Source organism: Rutilus rutilus (assembly GCF_951802725.1).
Source record: "Rutilus rutilus genome assembly, chromosome: 2".
Lineage (NCBI taxonomy): Eukaryota > Metazoa > Chordata > Actinopteri > Cypriniformes > Leuciscidae > Rutilus > Rutilus rutilus.
In genome coordinates this window covers 28,613,000-28,637,268 of record NC_140210.1, presented here as the reverse complement: position 1 = coordinate 28,637,268, position 24,269 = coordinate 28,613,000, and the positions used below count along the sequence as shown (strand labels likewise).

The 24,269-nt window shown below is 37.8% G+C and overlaps 1 protein-coding gene across 2 annotated transcripts in view; it reads right to left on the bottom strand.

Moving 5' to 3' along the window:
- Positions 1-609: 609 nt before the first annotated feature.
- The window catches only part of nlgn4xa (neuroligin 4 X-linked a), a 121,076-nt gene continuing 97,416 nt past the window's right edge, over positions 610-24,269 (bottom strand). For both annotated transcript variants that reach the window (XM_084401746.1, XM_084401745.1), the window contains 3 exons: positions 21,873-22,058; positions 15,244-16,033; positions 610-3,146 (listed from right to left, as the gene is read on the bottom strand). In XM_084401746.1, coding sequence (XP_084257872.1) covers positions 2,258-3,146; positions 15,244-16,033; positions 21,873-22,058 — 1,865 coding nt within the window. In that variant the 3' untranslated portion in view covers positions 610-2,257. The remainder of the gene's footprint in view (positions 3,147-15,243; positions 16,034-21,872; positions 22,059-24,269) is intronic.

Genomic DNA, 24,269 nt, shown 5'->3' with positions numbered 1-24,269 from the left:
TAGTTTGATATAGGAGCAAATGGCTAAAGAATATGATTTTGTTTCGTGTGGGATGTTTGGTAAGACAAGATTACACAGGACCTATGTCTCATTGAAAGGCTTTACTTTTTAAATGAGAATATGATAGGAGGGAAGATTAAGAAAGCAAGGGTTAGCATGAGTGAGTTTTCTCCCCCCTATTGCTGTCTAATTGATTCGGATTTGCTTGACATTATTTTGAACTTTTCAAAGAACAGAAGTCATCAGTTTATCTTATAACAACCACAAAAAAGAATCATTTTCAAATATTGATCATCTAAAATTAACAAGTTGTGCACTGGGATTAAAAAAATAATAATAATAAAAATCGAAGTGCTATAGCCTTTAGAATTGTAAATATCAAGTTAACCACAAGCTGTAATTTAAACCACAAAATAGAGTAGGATATAATTTGAATGGGCTTATCAATTATAAGAAGGCAAGTATATTTTGCATTTAAAATGGAATACATTTTTTACTAAAGCTAAAATGTGTGATTATTGTGAAAGGAAACAGCTTCACATTGTTATCATCTTCCTGGGTGCAAAGTCAAATAAATCTGAAGACACGTTTTTAGAAAATACTGTGATATTTTATTAAAAATGCGGCAGAAAAATTTTATACAGGTGGCCAGCCAGAAATATCTATCACTTAAGGCAAAAACTGCAAACAATATAAGACAAACTATTATTTAGAATCCTACATTTGACCCTTGTACTGACAGTTCAAGAACCAAGGGTTAACATGTATCATGAACTGATATAATATACAAATGTAACTTTATGAACTAATTTATTCATTTATTTTTAAATTCTTTCCTGCGCTTTCAACATCGTTGTTATAGGATGCAGAACTGAAAAATATCAGGGTTATTTTTTTATTTTTTGTATTTATTTATAGTAATCATAATTATTTTTATGTACACTCATTCACTTGTGTTTTGACCCAAAATATCACAAGCCTGGCACAATACTTTACATATTGCTAGCATTTTACGAATAGAAATATCTAACACATACTTCTTTACAAACATATCCAACTAATATAGATACCCAAATCCACTGCCTGTGTTATTTATTTATAGATATTTTTAATTATACAATGCTGGTCACATCTGAAGCTCAGGCAGTGATGATACAGAATAATAATAATAAAAAAAAAAGAAAAAAAAAAGAGATTTATGCAGTAAAACAAATGCATGTGGGATGTGGGTAAAAGTTGCTCGATTTACATCCACCCTCCTTCATCACACCCCCAAATGATAAAAAAAAAATACATTACATTACAACCAGTCTCTGAACAGCTTAAATAGGCAAATTCACCCAGCTCTGTAATGTAATTAGATGCAGTCTTTCATTTTTAACATCTGTATGGGGTCACGGTATGGGGTTATCAAATGTAAAGTAGCAGTCAAACATGCAATATTCGTCAAACATCGGGACAAAGGAACACTCAAATGACTGAAATGGATATTTAGAGGCTTTGGAATAAGAATGCTGTCCTCTCTTTTATTTCTTTTTCAGGTGTAAAGGCTGTTTAGCACAGACATGATTTCAAAAAGAAAAAGAAAAGATAATGACTGATTTATTTACACGCACCTTAACGAAAGCGTAAGCTCATTAATAGTCATATTTTAAACTAAACAACAATAAAAGCTTTTGTAATTCTTTTAATATTTGTATTTGACTCACAAGTATTTACATGTTGTCACTTTTACAAATTTTGTCATTATTACATTTCAGGCTGGGATTTTTGAGATCAGTCCACATGTTCGGTATGTGACACTCTCAGAAAATAATATTAATGTGTTTGTCTGAAATATAATTCTCGCATAATAACATTGCTCTCATTGTTGCTCTTGGTATATGACACATGTTATGGCACATACAAAGCTTTGTTAGATCCTTTAACCTCTGTCGTTTGTGTGTATATTGTCTATGCAAGCAAAAAAGTCCTTCAGAAAGAGTTCTTGTCTTTTGGTGTAAAGTCCCCTGCCTTTAACAAGCTTGGCTCCAAATAAAGTATTACTTTAGTAACATTCATTTTTTTTCGCAAGTAGGTCATTTTTGACTTTGATATATTCTGCAAGAAGGCTTCATAGGAAAATAACATCTCATCCACCATGATAAGTCTCAAAGTGGAACAAAGTCAGCACAGTTTGCCATGACAAACAAAGGTCCTTAACCACCAATGCCTTAGCAGACCATGTCCATTAGTACTGAAAAGGATCTTTCAGAAGCTATACCCTGGTGGTGGAGTGCCCATGGGGTAGGTTGGTACTGTTCTGACTACCTCCAAAAGTGTTGAAATTGTGCAGGGACTGCATTCCGGCCAGAGTGTTAGGAATCATTGTTATGGTACTTGGCGTCATCAGCGGGATGTCATCGGGCGAACGTCGCAGAGTAAGCGTATAATCGGCCGGGCAGGTGAGACGAAGAGTATCGTGGGCCTGTAGTGAATCGCACTCATGATGGTGCTCATGTTCCAGCTGCTGCTGTTTCATCTGAAGTGACATCAGCTCTTCGCTCTGCAAATGTGCTATGTCATTAGTGTTAGCCACCACATTAGCCGGAGCAGAGTTCCTCTGTGGGCTAGGCCCTCGTCGGTTGGATTCGTGACGACGCTTATCCTTCTTGTAGTAAAGTGCTGCAAAGGCCAGAATGTTGAGGAAGAGGAGAGATGCACCCACCGCGATGGTCACACTGAGCTCAGTAGAGTAATCTCGCTTAGTCTCGATAACCACCGCTGAGTCGTCACCCAGATCATTGCCTTTACGCTGGTCTGTAGTTTGTTTGGTGTTGGCGGGAGGAACACCAGGATGACGAGTGGTGGACGGCCATGTTTTACCTAGTCTCTTAGTGTATGGGAATGGTGTAGTATCCTGAGGAGGTATCTTAGTCGTGGTCGAGACATATTGAAAAAGTTCATTGATGTTATGAAGATGAGGTACCAGCTCTAACCAGAAAGCAACCTTAGTTGCGCGATAGTGATCTCTCACCCTTGGCTTCAGCCCAATGTGTAAGTAGAGCTGGTCTTTGGGGTTGTATTTAGACCAGGCCACTTCCTCGAAACGGTTAGGCTTTGTGTGGATGAATTTGGTGTCCTGTGGAACTGGTTGATTTGGATCCCTAAAACGAGAATTAAAAAGAAAACATCAGTATTTGCCCGACAATTTAGAAGCAAAAAGCTTTTTATGTGTGCTTTAACATTGCTGTGTTATAGAGTAATTGAAATCACCTTTATTTATATGGCGCTAATTGATTGTTTCAAATCAGCTTCATACTAATAAACAGGAACATAACCATCAAATGCAAACTTCATCATATATGAGACAAATTCCACTGTAAAGCAGCTCTACCAAAGACAATAGTGTTGTTATTCAGCTCAAGTCAGTTCAATAACAGTGTCAATGTTGCAAAATGTGTCAATCAAATTGTCTATAAGGCAGCTAGATCTACAGAAAACAGTGGTGTCATCATCCAGCTCAATTAGATTTGAGTTTTATTCTAATCCAATAGTGCCAGTGCAGTCTAAGTGAATCAATAATATTACTTAATATTAAGTATCTTTTAAACTCCAACTAAGCAAGCCAAAAAGGACATCTCATCTGGCCAAATGTGTTTATGAGCACATACATTCCATATTAATAGCTTAACCTTAGGTTACTGAACCTAAGAGATAACACAGAGATTCCTATATATATGATCATATTAAAATGTTTCATGACATTGACATGTTCTAGGTTATGATGCCTCTCCATCAGTATGTTCATTCAGTTTCATAACAAACTGAATTCTGAACTCTCTATCAGTATGTTCATTCAGTTTCATAACAAACTGAATTCTGCTCAGTACAATTTCTTAACTGACACACTTGAACTAAAAAATACAGCATTGGTCTGTATTTGAACAGACATTACTGGTATAGCTTTCCCAGCTAGAAAAAAGAACATACCTAGTGAAAAAGGTTTTACCCGGAAAGCCAATTTACCACTCCTACACATTATTCAGTCTGGGAGTAGCAGACAACCTAGCCGGGCATAAAAGGTTTCTAAATATGGAGATGAGGTGGTAAAAAATGAGCCGGCGTTTCTCTCTGAGTGCATTAGCACTGTCAAGGATTGTTTCTGAAGCAATAGCTTCACTTATCCACAGATTTTGCTCAACATTTGTTTGTTTATAAAATTGGCCTCAGTAGTCATCTTTTGTCATCGGGCTTTTTACATAGCTTTGCAGAGCACAAATATTTGAACAACAATTTGGTATGACAGAAAGAAAAATAATTTGACTTGGTTTTGAAAATGGTTTTGAAAACAGAGAAACATGGTTTTGAATGCATGAACTTAAATTTATGAGGTGAAATTTACCTTTATACTATCATTTGCTTCAATATGAATGTGGAGACAATAGAAATAATAAATACAAAATTAGCAAGAAACATGTAGCACATGCAGGGGATTTTAGAAACTATACAACCCCATATGTGGCCATTTATGCCCTCCCAAATGTGGTCATAGTCATACCCTGGACATGGTGCCCCTGAACACATGCCCAAATGCCCATATGGTTAATCCAACCATGGCAGGCCGGGCAGCGAGGTGGAACGCACGTCTGACAGAGCAGTGTGGTGTCCCATAGAGAACAGTGCCACTCTGGGTGAATATGACGACTCTAGCAGGGTCTTCTTCTTTTTTTTTTTACTATTTAGTATTTTTATTATTTGTACTATTTAGTTAGTACATTCAAAGAAAAAAGAAAAAAAGAGGACCCTGCTAGAGTCAGGCCATATTCACACAGCAGCGTAATTCGTTTGTCAGTCATGTATTTGAATCCTTATACAGTTACGTTCATACACAGTTCAGTTATTTACAGGAGTGTAACACCTGTACATTTTCATGACTCACAACAGCATTCTCAAAAAAAACAGCGCAGTGTGAACAGACTCGACTCGACGACTAGTTGTCTGTTAGTTCATTCAGTTTATATAATTAATAATTATGTTCACATAACTTTTCTATTAAGTGCAATGAGTAATACTTGAGTGAAATGAACTCATTTGACTTTGATCATTTATGATCATAGAGGTTTAAATCGGACACATTCCATGATGTGGTCGTATGCTTTGTCATGATGTAGGGTAGTGCACTGTCATTTCATTACATTTAAAGGTGTTGAAAAATATGCATGAGATATTAAATATTAAATCTATATTATTGATGTCTATATTGTGTCTAAAAAAGTCAGATTATTTTGATTATTTATTTATTTATTTATTTATTTCAGCCACTATGACAGCCACTATTTTAACAGCTGAAAGGTTGGGAACATAATTGTATAATCAGAAAGCAGAGACTTACTTTTTTTCATTCAGCCCATTTAAAAAAAAAAAAAAAAATATATATATATATATATATATATATATATATATGTTGGAACAGCTTAAAACTGTCCTGAATGGACATGTGGTCAACCAACAGTTCTGATATTTAGTACATTACTGTGATGCTTCATTGTTTGTCTCACTCCATTTGTCTGTGTTTGCAGCATTCCAAACAAGCTGTCAGTCTGTGTTGCTTGGCGACATCAAAAACTTTTACATACTGCATGGCCTCGTGCATCACAGCCAAGCTGGTATTCAATAAAACAGTGCTCATATTATTTAATTATTGCCTGCAGTATACAGTCTTCACAGGCTTATATTCAAATTGTTCACATTCTAGCCAATATGGTACTTCCTTTTGAATACAAAAACTGTATCCTTAGACAGCATCAGGGAATGTTATGCTTCATTTCCAGTGAGTATACTTGTAATGCCTGATATCCATATTGATTTTCACTTTCATTAACAGATTTGACTCTCCCAGTCAGAATTTGGCAAACGGCGTGATTCCACAATGCATACATATTTACTTAAAGATCCACTTAATGGTGTGTGCAAAATATAACTGGGAATAGTCATTTTTCCACATTTTCTTTTATGCTTCTTGGAACTAATATCTGTGTAGGGCCATTATCATCATTTGTAATGTAATACACAATATTGACAATATTTCATTGCTTGTAAAGCTAACTGCTGTGTTAACCAGTAACAATAAACAACTGAATTGCACAAGCATTCAGGCTGGAAGTGGCAAATAAAGAGTCATTTACATCACCTCTTATATCGTATTACTCCTCTAAAACACTCAGTGGAAGTATTCTGCCTCCAGCGAGAGACAGACCTCTTCTGAGGTTTCACTGTCAATGATGGGCTATTATTTCAACCCAAATGCTTGGTTGAGGGTAAGTCTTTGGGTTATTTATTTTATTTTTTTCATTGTTGGGTATGTTTTGTGTTGTGGCTGGGTCAATCTCACTGACAGTTGGAACAATACACTCCTCCCCCACCCTCCAACATAACAAGCCAGCGGCAGAGTTACTAGAACACAGCTGTTGAGTTACAGAGCTTTTTGTATCATCTTCAGGAGAGAGCGGTTCTCTGTGCCGCAAAATTGGTGCATGTCCTCTGTGAAATAAAGGTTTGTATACATTTTATTTAATCTATAAAGTCTTTACTGTGCGGCATGGGCGAGGCTAGCCCCTTTTTAGGGGTGCTGAAGCACCCCTAAAAAGGAGCTCAGCACCCCTAAAACTTGGAGTAAGAAATGTTATTATTCAAAAAAATTTGTTCGTCTTTGACAAGGTTAAATAATGTCCAAAACATACTCCGTAGTTTGTGGTTTAAAATGTATGTGTTAAGGATGAAAATGAAAACATCCCCGCTTAGCAAATGGTGTCATCCTCTTCTCTTCTTCTACTTCTCCTCTGTACCTGCACCGCTCAGCACGACCGTCATCCAGCGCGAAACACACGCAGAGTGAGAACCATAGGCGTCACTAGGCCCTTTTTAAACTTCTGCCTAGCCCCCCTAAACATTTGTTATTAAGTGTAGGCTACACAAATTCGTGTTCGCTTCAGTCTTGTTATAATCAGATTCAGAGTGTTCTTCATCTTCAATCCGTAGCAGCGCCAAGCAGAGCGCACGTCAGAAACAGAGGATAGGGTGTGTGTGTGTGTTCATCTGAGCCTCATTGGTCTTTCACTGCTCGTCAATGTCAGAATATTTGAGATGACCAATCAAATCAAGGTAGGCGGGCTTTATGTTCACAGAAGCTGCTGAGCGCGAATTTTAGCAGCACGACTGACACTTCAGTTTGCGGTCAAGTGCGAGTTAAGAAGATGTAAGTAGCTAAACTAAACATTTTATATTTGACAGTTTTTTAGGTCATAAATGTTAAACGAATGACAAAAATAACTTTTGTCTAATTTCGCCATTTTGAGCTGAAAATAGGCCTATATAACGTGTAATTATGTCATTGTGGGGGGCAAGAAACATTAACAAAGCCGTTTTCATAGGCACAAGATTAATAATGCATGTGTACATGTTGAGAATTAATATAATACAATTTGTAGCCTTCAGTAAATTAAAAAAGTTCAGCTTTAGGAGGGGAAGAGACAGGGCAAGATCAGGAGACTGAGAGAAAAAGACAGAGTGATGGAGATGAGGAGAGAGCAGGTTAAATCTATTTCTTATCCTTTTTTGGCCTTCAAACATCTTGAAATGCACATATCAGAGAAATAAAAATGTTTAACCCCATAACAACCTTAAATTTATGACCTCTTTGATTATAAAGCCCTGTCTACAGCCATGTATTAGGCCTAGATCAATAATGAATGTGTACATATTGTGAATGAATTTAATAAACTTAGTTACCTAGCTTTCCTGGTAGCTTTGTCTGAGAAAATGATTCATAAATCAACCTATCAGTCGACCCTATGTTTACTTTCTTCACTCACAGACAAAAATGAAAAGCCTATATCAGTCAAAGCTCAGCTTTAGGAGGGGAAAAGACAGAGCAAGATAAAAACAAAGAGAAAAAGAGTGTGACGCTGATGAGGTGAGAAAAATAAACATGGTTTTAAAGCTATTGGTATCCAATTTTTTTGGCCTTCAAAACATCTTAAAATGCACATATGTAGATCAGAGAAATCAAAATTTTCTAAGTATTTCTAAGTAAGTATTTTACGCAACGCAATAAACAGGGATGAGATGTCAGTCAGCTAAATGCGTCAACATGCTAAACCCAACATGCTAGGTGAAAATAGCCCTTGGTTGGGTTTGCTCATGTTTGATTGAGCCATGGGATGCAAAACAACCTAAATTGGGTTTCTTTCAACTAACAGTTTTTCCCTTCTTTCAAGGAACGGTTCATCCCAAAATTAAAATTTTGTCATTAGAATGTACCCTCAGGTTGTTTAAAAAATGTATGACTTTTATGTTCTTCAGAATACAGAAGTAGGCCTATACCAAATTATTATTATTATTTATTTATTTTTTTGTGGAAAAAAACAGTTAAGTGAACTTTGTTCAAAATATTTGCTTTTGTGTTCCTCAGAAAAAAAAGTTTGTTGTTGGTGTAATAAAATGTATGTGTACAATATATACAACACATCAAATCCACAAAGCCAGCATTGCAAAAAGATGTGTCCACTTGACATCCTGAGTACCAGTGCATGTTAATGTTCCTCATTAATGACCCATGTTGCTCTCTCCAGTTTGAGCATCAGAGCTTGACAGTCATTGCAACAAAGGAAGGCTTACAAATGAGACATTACGTTCTGCACATTTTCCTCCACGGTATTTATTCACCCTGTTTTTTTGGAAACACTCAGAGAGGCTGATATCATCAACACTGGAGTGTTTACCAGAGTCTGGAGTGACTCTCTTGCAAAGCGAGCATTCTCCAAGTGCTGCTGAAATTGCTTTCGTTTTTCCTCCTCTGTTTTAAAGTACTCGCGCTGAGAGAAACACTTAGCCAGCGAAGGGAGAGCAGCCTGACGTGAGGTACTGATGAGCCTGCCAATCTATCTCCTGACACACAGGTATCAGCTGGAGTGGTGCCAAACAGCAGAGGCTGTTCTGCCTATAAACTGTGAATGGAGCCCTGAAAGTGTGAGTAGGCCCCAGTCACTTATATCTGGAGGAGGTTTGGGATGAATTGGGCTTGCACTGAGTACTGTGATGCTGTAGGGAACGAAAGCAGATAAAGAACCCCATAACTCATGGCTATAGGGCTGTCACTTTTTATTCGATATTCGAATATGCATTCGAACATGACGTGAAATATCCGTAATCGAACTATAAATAAACTATTCGGTTTTTAAAGTGCCATGTGTAGCGCATTTTTTACAGTCTATGATTAGACCGTTTGTTTTTTATTTTATTGTTTGCCATCTCATCCAGTAGTGGGCACTCTAAACGTATTGTAGAGTAGGCCCATGACCAAATCAAGCGAATAATAGCCAAAAGCCACCCTTTTTTGAAAATGGAAGATAACGCACAGAACGGCCAGACTGAACGGAAAATTCTACCCCAACTCATCTAAAAAGTAGTGTCTGGAAATATTTGGGGTCATCTGAAGGTTCTGTGGCGCCCGTTCACGGTGCAGAAGCCCGGTGCTCGAGCTATCTGCTTCTGAGGAAGTGGATGTGCTCAGCATCGAAGGCGAGGAACATGAGTCACACTCGCCGGCTCATGTTCCCGCTTATGAGGAGCTAGTAGAGGTTGTGACGCGTGCTGTGGCCAGACTCAGCATCAGCTGGCCACAAAATAAGCAGGATGATCCTTGTCGAAGCAAGCTAGATGAGAGATTACTGCAGCACAGATCACAACCTCAGCGCCAGGGTTTGCCGTTTTTCCCAGATCTACATAAAGAGATCTCCAGATCCTGGGAAAAACCCCACTCTTCGCGCATCTCATCACCTACTTTATCTCTCTATAGTAATGTGGTGGATGCGAAAGAGTTGGGATATGGCAAGATGCCGCAAATGGAGGAAGCTTTAGCGAGCTATCTTTCTCCTGAAGCGGCATCTTCGCTTAAAGCCCCGGCGCTGCCCAGCAAACCGTGCAGGGACACTTCTGCACTGGTTGGCCGGGCTTATATGGTGGCTGGTCAGGCTGGTTCGTGTTTGCACTCAATGGCAATTTTGCAAGCATACCAGGCTGACCTCCTTAAAGACCTGGATGAGGGCGAGGGACCGACTCCTGCGGATATCACAGAATTGAGAAGAGCCACAGATTTGTCTCTCCTGGCCACTAAAGAGACGGTGCGCGCTATCGGCAGCTCTATGGCAGCTATGGTGGCCACGGAGAGACATCTGTGGCTAAATTTGTCGGGTATTAAGGAGAAAGATAAATCCTTTCTGCTGGACGCACCACCATCGCCTTCTGGCCTGTTCGGCGACGTAGTCACTACTGTCGTCGACAGGTTTCAGGAGGCAAAAACGCAATCAGCGGCATTCCAGCAGTTTCTCCCTTGCCGCTCGAAATCCAGGTCTAGGAGGGCTGGTCCAAGCGGCCAGCTCCAGCCGTCAACTAGCTCCTCCTCCTATTGCCAGGAACATAAATGATGTTTTATAAACAAAGTTCGGGAGGAGCACGTTCAAATAATCAATCCAATCTACTCGTCATCAAACAATTATGTCTACCCTAATCAACATGACAAGAAGTATATATATATCCACTCTGTCAACTCACCTAACATTCCTTGACAGTTTTCCAGCATCCCTCCACCACCCCGACTCCTCACTCTTGGCTCAATCTTTTACAGCCAGGAATACGGGGGGAGTACTCTGGGTTCGGGCCGAATACCGAGCCCGGAGCCCTCTCCTCGGACAGCACACCAAATACGCATTTATTCTATCTGACTTATTTGTAAGTGTGAACTAGTGAAAGAGAGCGTTTCCTCTAGAGCCCCTCCTGCGGGAGCTTGGCAACAGAGGAAGCGCTCTCACTCGAAGTCCTCTAGCCATAAGGGCGACCTGAGGGACGTCATTCAGGCGGAGAGGGCTTCGGGAAAGAGGTCCTAACCGAAGTAGTAGGACCTCTGAGGGCTGCCCCTCCCATAGTGAAGCAATCGGGGTTGTTCTCACAGCAGAGCCCTCTGGAAAAAGATGTTGTCCCGCCGTCCTGGACACTTCTTGCTGCATCGATTCCAGCGAACGCACACCGTGGCGTTTGCCCCAAAAGCTTGCAAAAGAGCACCAACTATGGTCACGAAATCTTTCTCGACTTCTTCCTGCCGGTCCTCCATTTCAGGAGGTCGAGAACAATGCTCGAAAAACACCCGAGGCCAGTCTCGAGAGGCTGGTTCCCTCAGTAGATTTTGTAGAAGAATGGCAGCGTCTTCCAAATATATCTATGTGGGTCCTGAATATAATAAAAAATGGGTACAGACTGCAGTTCGGTCAACGACCCCCCAAGTTCGCTGGGGTTGTATCAATTACAGTGGTTCCAGAACAGGCTCGGGTTATGGAACAAGAAGTACAGACTCTACTGGTCAAAGGGGCCATAGAAATTGTTCCCCTACCAGACAGTGAGTCCGGGTTTTACAGCCGGTACTTTATAGTTCCAAAGAAGGATGGCGGGCTGAGGCCGATTTTAGATTTGAGGCAGTTGAATCATTCTCTGAGAAGATTCAGGTTCAATATGCTCACTATTCCCATCATCGTGAATCAAATCAGATCCGAGGATTGGTTTGTCACGATAGATCTAAAAGACGCCTACATGTCTCCATCCTTCCATGTCACAGGAGGTTCCTGAGGTTCGCTTTCGGGGGTGAAGCATACCAATATCGGGTTCTTCCGTTCGGCCTAGCACTCTCTCCCCGCACGTTCACCAAGTGTATGGATGCAGCTCTGGCTCCACTGAGGCTTCAGGGCATCCGTATACTGAATTATATCGACGACTGGCAAAATAACAGTGTCAGAATAAAATATACACATATTTAGGAAAAGTCAGTACAAAGCAGCCTACAAAAGTCCTACAGCCACATTTATTTTATTTTAACAAAGTTATTACACTGTAAAATTTAAAAACGGTCAAAATGACCGCCTTGGGAGTTCTAGTGTTAAAGCCCGTTTTCTCAAAATGACTTTTCTCTCATTCAGTAGCACCTATATACACCAAACTTTCCAGTCTTGAACCTAGTTATATTATGAAGACATTTACAGAGGGATTTGTAAATATATTATTCCTAGCCTGACTTATATAACATTTTATTCCCAAAAACATGGCGAAAATAAAAAAATGTAAGGCTATTGACAGTATTTTCTGATTTACAGGATAACAAAAGTAGATATCCATAAATCCCTCTGTAATTTTTTTCCCATCTAATATGTGAACACAATGAAACAAATATTTTTAACCTGGCTTTATCCAATACTCAGATTTCGTTTTTTTAAATATATGCAAATTAGCGCATATTTAATTAGATATTGGCTAATTTGCATATGTAACCATTAAATTACAGAAAACTTGTAATACATTTTTTTCTCATCTTAATGTAGGTAATCAACTGGGAAAGATTCATGGTGATATCTGCTAGTTAAAAATGTTACCCTATTCACCTGTAGTGTCTCGCCTTAATGCCTGGGAGTGGCTTGCTTCATCGTGAGGCTAATGTGTGTGTGTGCCGTCACTTTTATGCATCCAGTTATGCCGTCACATGTTACGTTATTACGCAACACCAATCAGCATTGGATTAGTTTCATTCACACTTCAGAGGCGCACGCTAAGGGAGCGTCCCCAAAGAGTCGTTTTCAACGATGCAGTGTCTCGTTCCCTTCTCGACTGAACAAGTTGACTAGAACAAGGGTTATAGTCGTAACCCGAGACGTTTTCGGTGCTGATGCGGTGGTGGCGCGTTCATGTAACATGTGAGGGTGGCGCTGCCAATAAAGCACCTAAAATCTGTCACAAAGAACTGGCAAAAGTAATGACTATGAATACAGGTATGTCAAATATAGCAAGGAGACATTTTAATTTTTTACTAATAAACAAGTGTTTTCTGTGTTGGCTGCAAAGATGAAGTTGACGATGCTGACTCGTGATCTTCGCAGTAGTGAACGCGCCAGAGAGAAATGCACATTTCATACGGATTAGCCTACATAAGCAGAGAACAGTCTGTTTTCTTTCGTTTTGAATTGTTCTGTTTAAAAGTAGACATTTCAAGCTTTCTATATATGTCTCAGGTCTGTGAGGCAAGTAGGCTACCTCATACGCTGAGTTTCGGTTCATTTATGAGAGAGCTACAGGTTCACGTGTCGGTGCCTCTGTGTCATGATTATCTATTTTCTACTTCTTATTTATTAAATCCAGGCAATTGGTTGATGAAACATTGATTTAAATTACGATACAATTAATACAAAACAAAATTAAATTTAAAGACAGGCTTTGTGCTTTCTGTTTGTGGTCTCTGTGAAAGTTTTAAAGCAGTCTTTTAGTGCCGCTTTCAGAGCGCTCACGTCCGTAACGGAGAACTGTCCGTAACACTGTTTTTTTTTTTTTTTTTTTTTTTTAAATAAACTTATCGTAGATATTCGAATATATTCGAATACATTGCTTGATATTTGATACCCATTCGAATTAGATTTTTCTCAAAAGTGACAGCCCTACATGGCTACTTAAGTATGATATGAGTGACAATCAGTGATGGGAATAACGGCGTTATAAATAAACGGCGTTACTAACGGCGTAATTTTTTTCAGTAACGAGTAATCAAACTAATTACTGCTTCCTCTATTACAACGCCGTTACCGTTACTGTCAATAAAAATGCGGCGTTACTATAGTTGAGCTCACTGAAGCGGTTTTCATCCGAGTAGGCTCTCTCTCAGCCATAGGAGCTGCAAAGTTTTTTCTCTGGTGTGTGAGTGTTTATGAGGCGCCGGACTGGACAAAAGCGAGGCGAATGCCGCGAGCGCGCTCGACAGTGCGCGAGAGAGACCGAGTGTGTCCGAGAACTCGTTTGACAGTGCGCGGCAGAGACCGAATGTGTCCGAGAACGCGCTCGACAGTGCGCGAGAGAGACCGAATGTGTCCGAGCATAAATACTTTATTTATAAATAAATTACACATTTCAGCATTAGAATAATATATGTAGCATATTGGTATCATATGCAATGTTTTAATTAGTTTATATAACATAAACTCCAAAATAACCTGCAGGGAACGTTCAAACATATTTGTTTGACGGTTGTGAACACGTGCGGCAAACATGACTAGAATTTGGCTAAAATAAATAACCTCTGATGATGACGTTCTCTGTAGGTTATAAAAATAAACACACAAAAGATTATATTGTATTATTATTATTTTTGATACATTGTTCAGTATTATATTGAGAGCACTTTTTGTTAAACTTACTATTGTGAGGAAGAAAATACTTCAAGTAGGCTATGAATGTCTACCAGTTGTAAAGGTGTGTGAGTTTTATCATTTTAATTATATGCACTAGTGTATGTGTATGAATATTTTTATATGGCTACTATTTATTTATTTTTGGTACATTTCTTAAGAAGCATGATTTATTTTTAGACTTATTTGTTGGCCAGTTGTGGTCTGTGCAATAAATATCAAAAGTTCTAAACCATCTATTATTTTGTTGTTCCACTATAGTAATGATAATATTTTAATATTTAAGTTAATCGGTGTCTCTCATATTGTCCCACAGCAACATTAAAATAGTGTAGATTAGTGTACAATGTTTAATAATAATAAGATGTTCTATTTAGTGTCCATTTCATTCATGTAACATTTCATATTGGGGGTATCCAAGAAATTTCTTATATTTAAACCTTTTTTTTTTTTTTTAAGTAACGCAATATAGTTACTTTCCCTAGTAATTAGTTACTTTTGTAATGATGTAATTCAGTTACTAACGCAGTTACTTTTTGTGAGAAGTAACTAGTAACTATAACTAATTACTTTTTTTAAGTAACTTACCCAACACTGGTGACAATGTTGAGTCTTTAAATTGTGATATGCGAGGAGACCGCAAAGGCTTCTGAAGATTGTGATCTATGGCAATTAACAACAACTATTTTGTACAGTAAGAATCTTAAGAGATCTTAATGGACATCTAAACAGAGTTATAATGCTAAGGAAAACCAGCAAAAAAAAAAAAAAAAAAAAAAACTTTTCAATATATGTATGAGTTCATATTGTTTTTCTTATGAAGAAAAAAAAGAAGAAAAATGTGTATAATGTTACTGACTTTAATAACAACAAAAAAAAAAGGTTACAAATAATTTTCTGCAAATATTTGACACTTTTGATTGGAGCCTTAGTTTAGTTATGCAGTGTATATGTTTAATTAACAGAACAGAAAAAAAAGGCTTTAACTTACCCCGTTTTAGCGAAATTCGTCCAATAAGTCATCACCACTGCTGAAAGCATGACATCGTTTTTGGAAAAATTGCAGTTAAAGAGATCAGTGGGGCCAATCATGGGAATTCCAAACACATAAGGCACCTCGTCTCCATGTGCTGAATCAGACCAGCTAGGTTTCATTTCACTCTGACAATGGTGGTAGAATGCATAAAAGTACGTTGGAGATCCGTACTGAGCATGAAGGTCTGCCGTAGCTACCGCTGGTGCCACCCATTGGTGATCGGTGAAGAGTGCAACCAGAGTCTTTCGTCTGGTCTCCGGATTCTCTTTGTCAGCCCAGTCGGTATACATGAACTTGATGGTTTCTCGGAGTGTATCTTTGCCCTCCGGATAACCATAGAGGTGGTCCACAAAATCAGACACAGCAAAGTCAAAATCGTTTGCAGAGACACCATCCTCACTGTCCACGATGCCATCCACAAATTTAAAACCCTCACCCTGGTTGACGCCAAGCATAATGTCATAGTTGAGGAACTCTCCCTGCTCCATCAGAATTTGGGGGTCATCGGGGATGACGTCACCATCGATAACTGGACCAAAAGCAATGTGGTACTTGGCCTGTGTGATGTACTGTTCAATCAGCTCCTTGTAGTTTTTGTTCTGTAGACATTCCACCAGATCTATAGTATCTAGCATGTTGCAGCCCACCTTCTCAGCTAGTATGCGGGTGTATTTGGCTGGCTGGTAGTTGACGGCCCAGCTTGATAGAGCAGTCCCACTCTGGATAATGGCTTTCTGAAACAAATCTGAAAATAAAAAGAAACAGCAATTAATATTTAAAAAATATATATATAATAATTGCCCAAAAATTTGAATTACCTGATGTGCGAGAAACAAGTGAGGTTTGTTTCTTATGTGTCACACAAGCACAATTGCGCTTCCATATGAGATGTGCTTTATGCAAGTGCATTGATCAATGTTTTATGCAAATAAAAGCCTAAATTAAATCTGATAATGAATCAATGTCTTTTTAGAAGACTTGGATTAAACTACTTGATTCATATGGATTACTTTTACAATGTCTTTTAATCAATTTTTATAAGCATAGTTTTGGGTGAAAGGACTTTTAAAGGAAGGAACGTAAATCTATCAGGTGTAATTAAAAATATCTTCATTTGTATTTTAAAATTGAATGAAAGTTTAATGGGTTTGAAATGACATGAGAGTGAGCAAATGACAGATTTTTCATTTTTAACTATTCCTTTAACACTATTCAAAGTGAGAACTGAAGGAAAACAATGATCACAACAATAGTGAAATTGAAGAAACAAATATCAAGGTGTTTGTTTATTTCATATTTTATAATACAATGTCTCATTGGAGACTTCAGTTGGACCCTGCCAAAAAAGGTTCATTTTTGTCCCGTCATATTGTTATGGGTAATATCAGTCAGACGCCAACTAATATGCATGTGTCTTGTAGCTGTACCTTTGTCAGCTCAGCCAGGCGTGGCCATAACACATTGACACAGATTGTGTCCTAGAAAATAGTAATACCTCAGGGCACGGACCTCACTAGGCTGAACCAAGGCTTCTGACGCACTGACACTGAGAGAAAAATAGCCTTCACTCAAGTTTATAATGTCAAAAATATGACAATATATCAAGAGAAAAAGTCAGTACTGCCTAGAGCTTTTTAAAATATTGGGCATTAAAAATATTAATATCAATGCCCAGACAGTGGGGCTTAGCAGACCCTTCCCATAAAGCAAAGACTTATAATATGTTTTAAACTGTAAAAGTAAGTCCAAATCAAGCCCAGATGCATCATGGGTTTGTCATGCATAGTGAGCTGTACATGTGGAATCTTAACATAATGACAAGAATAAAAACAGGAAATATCTGCATTTTCTTTTTGTTTAAGCTTTTTGTTGGTTTGAAATGGTTTGATATCCTGAGGAATGTATTATTAATGTTCTTCTTATTCTTATAAGTAGTATCAAGCATAAAATTAAAGTTGGTTACATTTACTTATTGCATATTGCAAGATGCATTGCAAAAAATGCTAATGGATGAACATCTATGTCATATGGCAAACATAAAAAAGCTTACGGCATTTTCTTATGGTAAACCATTATACTCTTTAGAGTGCCTGACATGTATCTGAAGACAAAGGGCTCAGATGAACAGCAGGAGTAACAAGTGAAAATAAATGCCTTTGCTTATTTCACAATTTACATTATGTAATTCATTCATAAATCATGGCCGACCTTTTAGACCGGAACACCAGGAGAGAACTGTACATCTTGTCCTGTTATTTTGATCAAATATGGCACTTCCTTATTTGGTGTTGTGTTAGTGCTAGAGTAACTGTAGCCAGAGGTCATTTGATCCATTACTAGATTTCGTCTGCTATCTAGCCAGGCTGGACATTGAATGTAAAATCTATTTTTATAGTGGAACAATTGAGTTTCAGATGAATGCCTTGTAGGGGTTGTTGTTACAATGAAAATGGCATGCAGCCAGGCACATTGGGACAGAAGATTATACCTCAAAGAAAGAGAGAAACAAATGGAAACACTACAAAAAGGTCTCATTAGTTAACATTAGTGACTGATTGCATTAACTAACAATGAGTAATACATCTGTTACAGAATTATTATTTGTTGTTAATGTTAGTTAATAAAAATTCAACTGTTCATTGTCAGTTCATGTTAGCTCATGTTCATTAATTTGAACATTATATTACATTTTATTTTATAATGTATTAGTAAATGTTAAAATTAACATTAACTAAGATTACCAAACACTTTATAAGTGTTTTTCATTGTTAGTTAATATCACCTAATATAGTTAACTAATGTTAACAGATAGAACCTTTTACCAAAAGATAATTGCAATTTAGGATATTTTCATAACTTTGGTGGGTTCAGGTATGTTTAATTAAGGTTGGAGCAAAACATTCCAGGGCTGAATCCGAAATTCCCCCCTAATACCTCCATTACTATTCCCTACTTTAGTCCACTAATACGTTCACTTGAAGGAGTGAATGAAAAAGAGTGAGCGAATTGCCAGTTTGGACACCCTTGGACTAAAAATGATTAATGCAAGTCACATGTGAGTTAATGGCTCTCTCATTGGTCATAACTGCTCTGTTTATGTTTGGGGGTTTCTCTCATAGTGGGACAACAATTCAGCTTTTTTTTTCTAAAAATCATTACTCATATGTATTAATGAGTCTGGACATAAATTAAGCAATGTTTCAATGCACCTATTTAGCAGAAGAGCAATTAGATAGCATTTTCAGATAAATAGGTGCATATTGATTGATTTGCAATGACGTCCTAGTGCACATATTTTACCTAATCTTTGCTCCAGTTTATCTGATTCGTTCTGCTAGCCAAACAAACAGTGTTGTATGTAATACAGTAAAGTTTATGCATGAAGAAATTGGTTCTTTCATCTGCTGAGTCAGACTGCTATCTCACCAAATGTGAACCGCTCCAAAATTTGTCTTCAGTCGGACTGAGATCACCTGAAGAATTGTTTGATCCAGATCTGAATTTGATTGTCATCTTAAATGAACAAAACTATGAGAGAAAACGCATCATGTTCCGAAACAAATGCTCAAAATGATCCACGTGTGAAATGGGTCTTAATATCTCTTATTAAATGGCTCTCTGAAATGCTTTATTCTGATTGATCAGCCATGACATTCCAGGATCTGTTATTCCCCGATTGTGACCATCGTCAGCTGTATAATGACCACTCGTCCCGGTATTTGAGGCCAGTTCTTCTTTCATGTTTCTCTTATCATACCATAGACTCACTATCTCTCTTTTCATTTAAATGCAGCTGATGCCATCATGTGCCTCAGTTAATGACAGTATTTACTGTAAATGAAACTTCTGTATGTTGTAGTGTTCGTCTTGTTTTCAGTACGATTATTATGTACACTGTAATGGATTATGAGAAGGGGTGGAACGGTACACAGAAGTCACGGTTCGGTTCATAACTCGGTTCAGACATCACGGTTCGGAGTTTGGTACAATGGAGGGAAAAGCAAAACAAAAAATAGAAGGCAATTTTTTTTTATTGCGCATGTCTCAGGCTGTACCACCAAAGGAAAATAAATGTCTTAAGCTTTGTATTTTTTAAATAAGTTGTATTAATAAAGTAAAGGCATAGAACCAGTTTATTTGTAGTGCATTGACAATAGTTTTATTTAATTAGTTTATTAATTAAATTAATAAAAAGACAAAAAGACATTGAGATATGTTTGGTAATTGTACCTGAATGCATTTGCTATATTTCAGAACAATATATTTGTTTTCCTTAAAATTTTAATTAACACTAACTTTATTCTCATCTGAATTATAAATAATTGATTTCTGTATAAAATAATACTACCATTAATAATAACACATTTGATTTTCTTTTTTAATCAATGTAGAATGTGTAACTTAAAAATAAACAGATTAGTCCTCTATTTGAGGACAAGAAATGAAAACCAATGCAATATGATGAATGTCCAAAAGATGGCACCCACAGACTGTTTTTAAATGGGGTTGGAGAAATATTTTTTTGCTTTTTTAAACAGTGTGTGTGTGATTTTGGTTGGGTAACAGTAGTAGGTTTGTTTGTACAGTTTGACAAAAGCACAATGTTGTGTTTTGTTGGGAGTGTACACAAATATAAGTAAACACTTTGTAGTTTGAATGATGTCCTGTATGAACAAAATGACGGAGTATGTTTTTATGTTTCCACTGTTCGATCGCGCCCGCGGCTCTCTCTCTCTCTCTCTCACACACACACACACACACACACACACACACACACACACACACACACACACACACACACACACACACATACACACATATTCCAGCATTGCAATCTTGACATCACAGCCTGTTCATTATAGCCACGGAGCTTCAGAGCTAAGGCGTAGCTACAGATTATGTGTCCCTAAAGAACCCACGTATCTAACAGAGGTTCCGCATTACATTAATTAATTTGCACGTGAGTTTTATCTATTTTTATACCGTGTATTCTCCGTGTATATTCATGCACCGAACTGTGACGCCCATACCGTTTCTGTTCAATACGAATACATGTACCGTTCCACCCCTGATTATGAGGTAATAAACAGGTACAATTTTAAACTGGCTTCTTCTCAAATCAATATTCTATGCACCTGTCATTATTTATGTTGTGAAAAATCCACAGGGAAACTGGGTCAGAACCATTACACTGGAAACCAAAGAGAGCGCTCAGAAATGCTGTGTGACTTCGCAATGAATGAGTGAATACACAGGGCTTACAGGCAGTTAACAAGGGTATTGACACATAGGTGGAAGTCCGGACAATGGGTTTTGGGAAATGCAGTCCACGATGAGATGACAAAGACAGAGGGAGTGCCCTCTGGTGGCTATCATAGGCACTCAGGCTGGCAGGTGTGACAACAAGAAAATAGGTAACACTTTACAATAAGGTTTAATTTGTTAGCAGATCAAGATCAAATGTTGTATTTGTCAACATTAGTTAATGCACTGTGAATTAACATAATCATGAACATTTTTTGTATTTACTAACATTAAAAATGTTAGTAAATGCTGTAAGAATATATTGCTCATTGTTAGTTTATGTTAGTTAATGCATTAACTAATGTTAACAAATGAGAACTTATTGTAAAGTGTTACCAGGAAATATGTACATATTTGTGATAACAACGGGCTAGATGTTGTCACGGCGGTGTGTAGACAGACTGAAGATGCAGGCAGATGATGAAGTATAAACGCAAACTTTAATAATAATCCACAGATAATCCACATACGGGGCAAGAAAACACACCTACCATTAACGTGACCAGAAAGAGAATGAGCGTGAGGGTACATTTTAGGGGCTGTTTGCACGACACCATTTCAACTAAAAACGTAAAACTTTGTATGCGTTTTGGCCGTTAATTTACATGACAACAGTCTTTTGGGTGCCTGAAAACGCAAACTTTTGAAAACGGGTTTCAAAGTGCAAGTTTTTGAAAACGGTCTCCATGTAAACAACAAAAAACGCTAATCAGTGGAAACGATGACATCATGCACATGCATATTACATGTTTAGCCTATAGTGTTTCATCGCCATCTAATGGTCTGGCAGCAGAACACAGGGTTTTTAGTCGTTTCCGCGGATTCGTCTGAATGGGGATCGTTTTGACAATGATGTCGTCTGTACGCAGAAAATTCAAAGGAAAAACGTCTCCGTTTTAAGCGTATCATTGTCGTGTAAACGCACCCTCAAATAGGAACTCAAACAAGATTATTAATTGAACACAGCTGAAGCAAACAAACTCACAGTGACCGAAACCATAGAAACCAGAAAGTGCGGGAATATAAACAAAGGAAAACAGGAACTGAAGAAATACTAATTGAACTAAAAGTCCATGAACTAATCTAAACTGAACATAATGGTGACAGATGTATATTCTGACGTTATATCTCACAATGTGACTTCATTATTATTTTATCTCACAATTACCCATTTTATTGGTTTGCTCCAGGTCAGAAATGGGTTTGATGGTTTGATAACAAAATGGTTTGATAACATTGTACTATGTCTAATTGTCAGTTTATTACAAAATGCTTTTTACCTTCTGAATAGTGTGACAGGGTCAGCAAGCTTACACAGGATGCCCCAGCTCCTGATCCAAATATAGTCACCCTTTTTGGGTCGCCTTTGAAAGCCTGGATATTCTCTTTGATCCACCTGAGTGCTTGGATCTGGTCCAATAGCCCATAATTCCCTTTGGCTGCCTGGTCACCTGTACTCAGGAACCCTAGTGAGACAACAAACATACAAAATAATTATTATTTATTTTCAGAAAAAAAAAAAAAAACAGCAGAAAAAGCTTTTAAATGTTTTACGGTCAATTAATGCATTGCATATTTTCATCCATTATTTAAATAAAAAAAATATGTTTTTCCCTCTCCTTTTTTTTTCCCTATAACCTTTTATTTCTCAGGGATCTGTAGGCCATTTGGTTAAAACTTGTTTTCATTCTAATTGTCTTTCGCTTGGCACCTTCCCTCCCACTCAGAAACACATGTACACACAAGAATCACCACACTTGACATCTGAATAGGCCAAGCACAGAATTCTAAAAAGAGACCCTTAATGGCATGCCACGGTTACTTCATGTTAAGGGCACTAATGGGTGCCCTCGAAATTGTCTCATTATTTACCTCTGGACCCAATCTGTCCCACTACCCTTTCACTAAAGTCATCATTGTGAAGAAAGAATCAAAAAGACACCACTTTGGGTGCAAGAGACATGCTGTTAAGAAACAGAGGGTATAGTTCAAGGTTGCATTTTAGACTCTAATAGGGTTATTTGACTGCCTTTATGGAAAATGCTGAGGTTACTTCCATGTTAATTGATACGATTTATCTGCTCATTCAAAGTTGAATGTGGAGGTGCCTATATTTCCATTGGGTTTAGGGTAATTCTCTCAAATGACGTACAGGCTTGATGGCATTTTTGCGGAAATCTCAGTGTGGATGAAAGCTAGATTCTAATCAAAATTGGCATTTGGATTGCTAAAGGAGGGCAGTCCCTTCTAATTAAATGGTGATTTGTCTTTAGGCTTTGTTTGACAAAATCACTCCTTATTTGAAGAGACACTACATCAAAGTGACAACATACAGCAACAGATATTTCCTCAAAGACATTTAAATAAACCAAATTGCTCCGATCAGCTTACAGTATGCATGACAACCTCTTTTAACAGGCTTGTCAATGTGTACAAAATCACAAACAGGTTGACAAATTAGCTGACTGTCTTAAACCCATTAGCAAGACCCAGAAAAGCCTCAATGGTCTCAATTCTGTTCCTTTGCCCGGTCTTGGATCTCCGATCCTGGCCTCTGGCAAAGGCACTTTCCTCGTAGACCCGCTTAGGGGCTGGTCCCAGACAGCTCTGGACAAATAGGATAAGAAGCATAGGAAGCAAAACTAGCCACTGTAGCTTTTTGATAGAGGGACAGATCCAGTTGGTCATGCCTACACAGAAGGGGCTTGATGTGGTAGAGGCATTACAAAGCCCTGAACAGCATGGGTACTGTAGCTCAACTCAACCCAAGGCAATGGTCACATACATAATGTCATAATGACAGTGAGAAGATAATAAAAAAAAAATCAGAAAAATTTATCTTACTGTACACCTTTATAGAAATATTCTGCTAGAAAGAATTGGAAAATACAGTATGTCAGCGTGCAGATTATAAAGAATCCTTCCTCAATACAATCATCATGATCCTACAGCTAGCCCTCATTCAGTTTCATGATTCCAGTGAATTTGCCAACAAAATGGAATGATGCTGGCAATATGATGAGGCACAACTGGTGCACACTGCACCTTGTCCACTATTGTGTCTCTCCTATTTTTCAACCTGATTTCACAACAGTCTATTCATGTGTTACTCAAGACCACCTCTAAGCCTGAGCCTTTGAACAGACATCATAATGCCTGGATAAGTAAGGACGCTATCACTAGACTGAATGAATACTGAAAAGGACCACAAAGGAGATAGTGAGATACATCATGAAAATGTTATTTTCTTTGAACATCTGAAATGAAGTTTTATGAACTAAGGGATACAGTTATTTTAACAAATCAAAATATCCTACCTAGCCTAAAAAAAAAAAGTTTAGGGTCCAATTCTCACTATTAACTAGCTATTAACTATGACTTTTGTGTCAATAAACTCCTAATTACTGATTATAAGGTAGTTGATAAGTTTAGGTATTGGGTAGGATTAAGGGATGTAGAATATGGTCATGTAGAATAAGGCATTAATCTGTGCTTTATAAGCACTAATATGTAGTCAATATCCTAGTAATATGCATGTTAATAAGCAACTTTAAATATAGTGAAATATAAATAGCGAGAATTGCACCCTAAACTAAAGTGTTACCGTACTACATATAAATCAATCAATTCTGTTTATTTGTTCAATTGATTTGTGGTATCTGTCAGGAGTTAGTAAG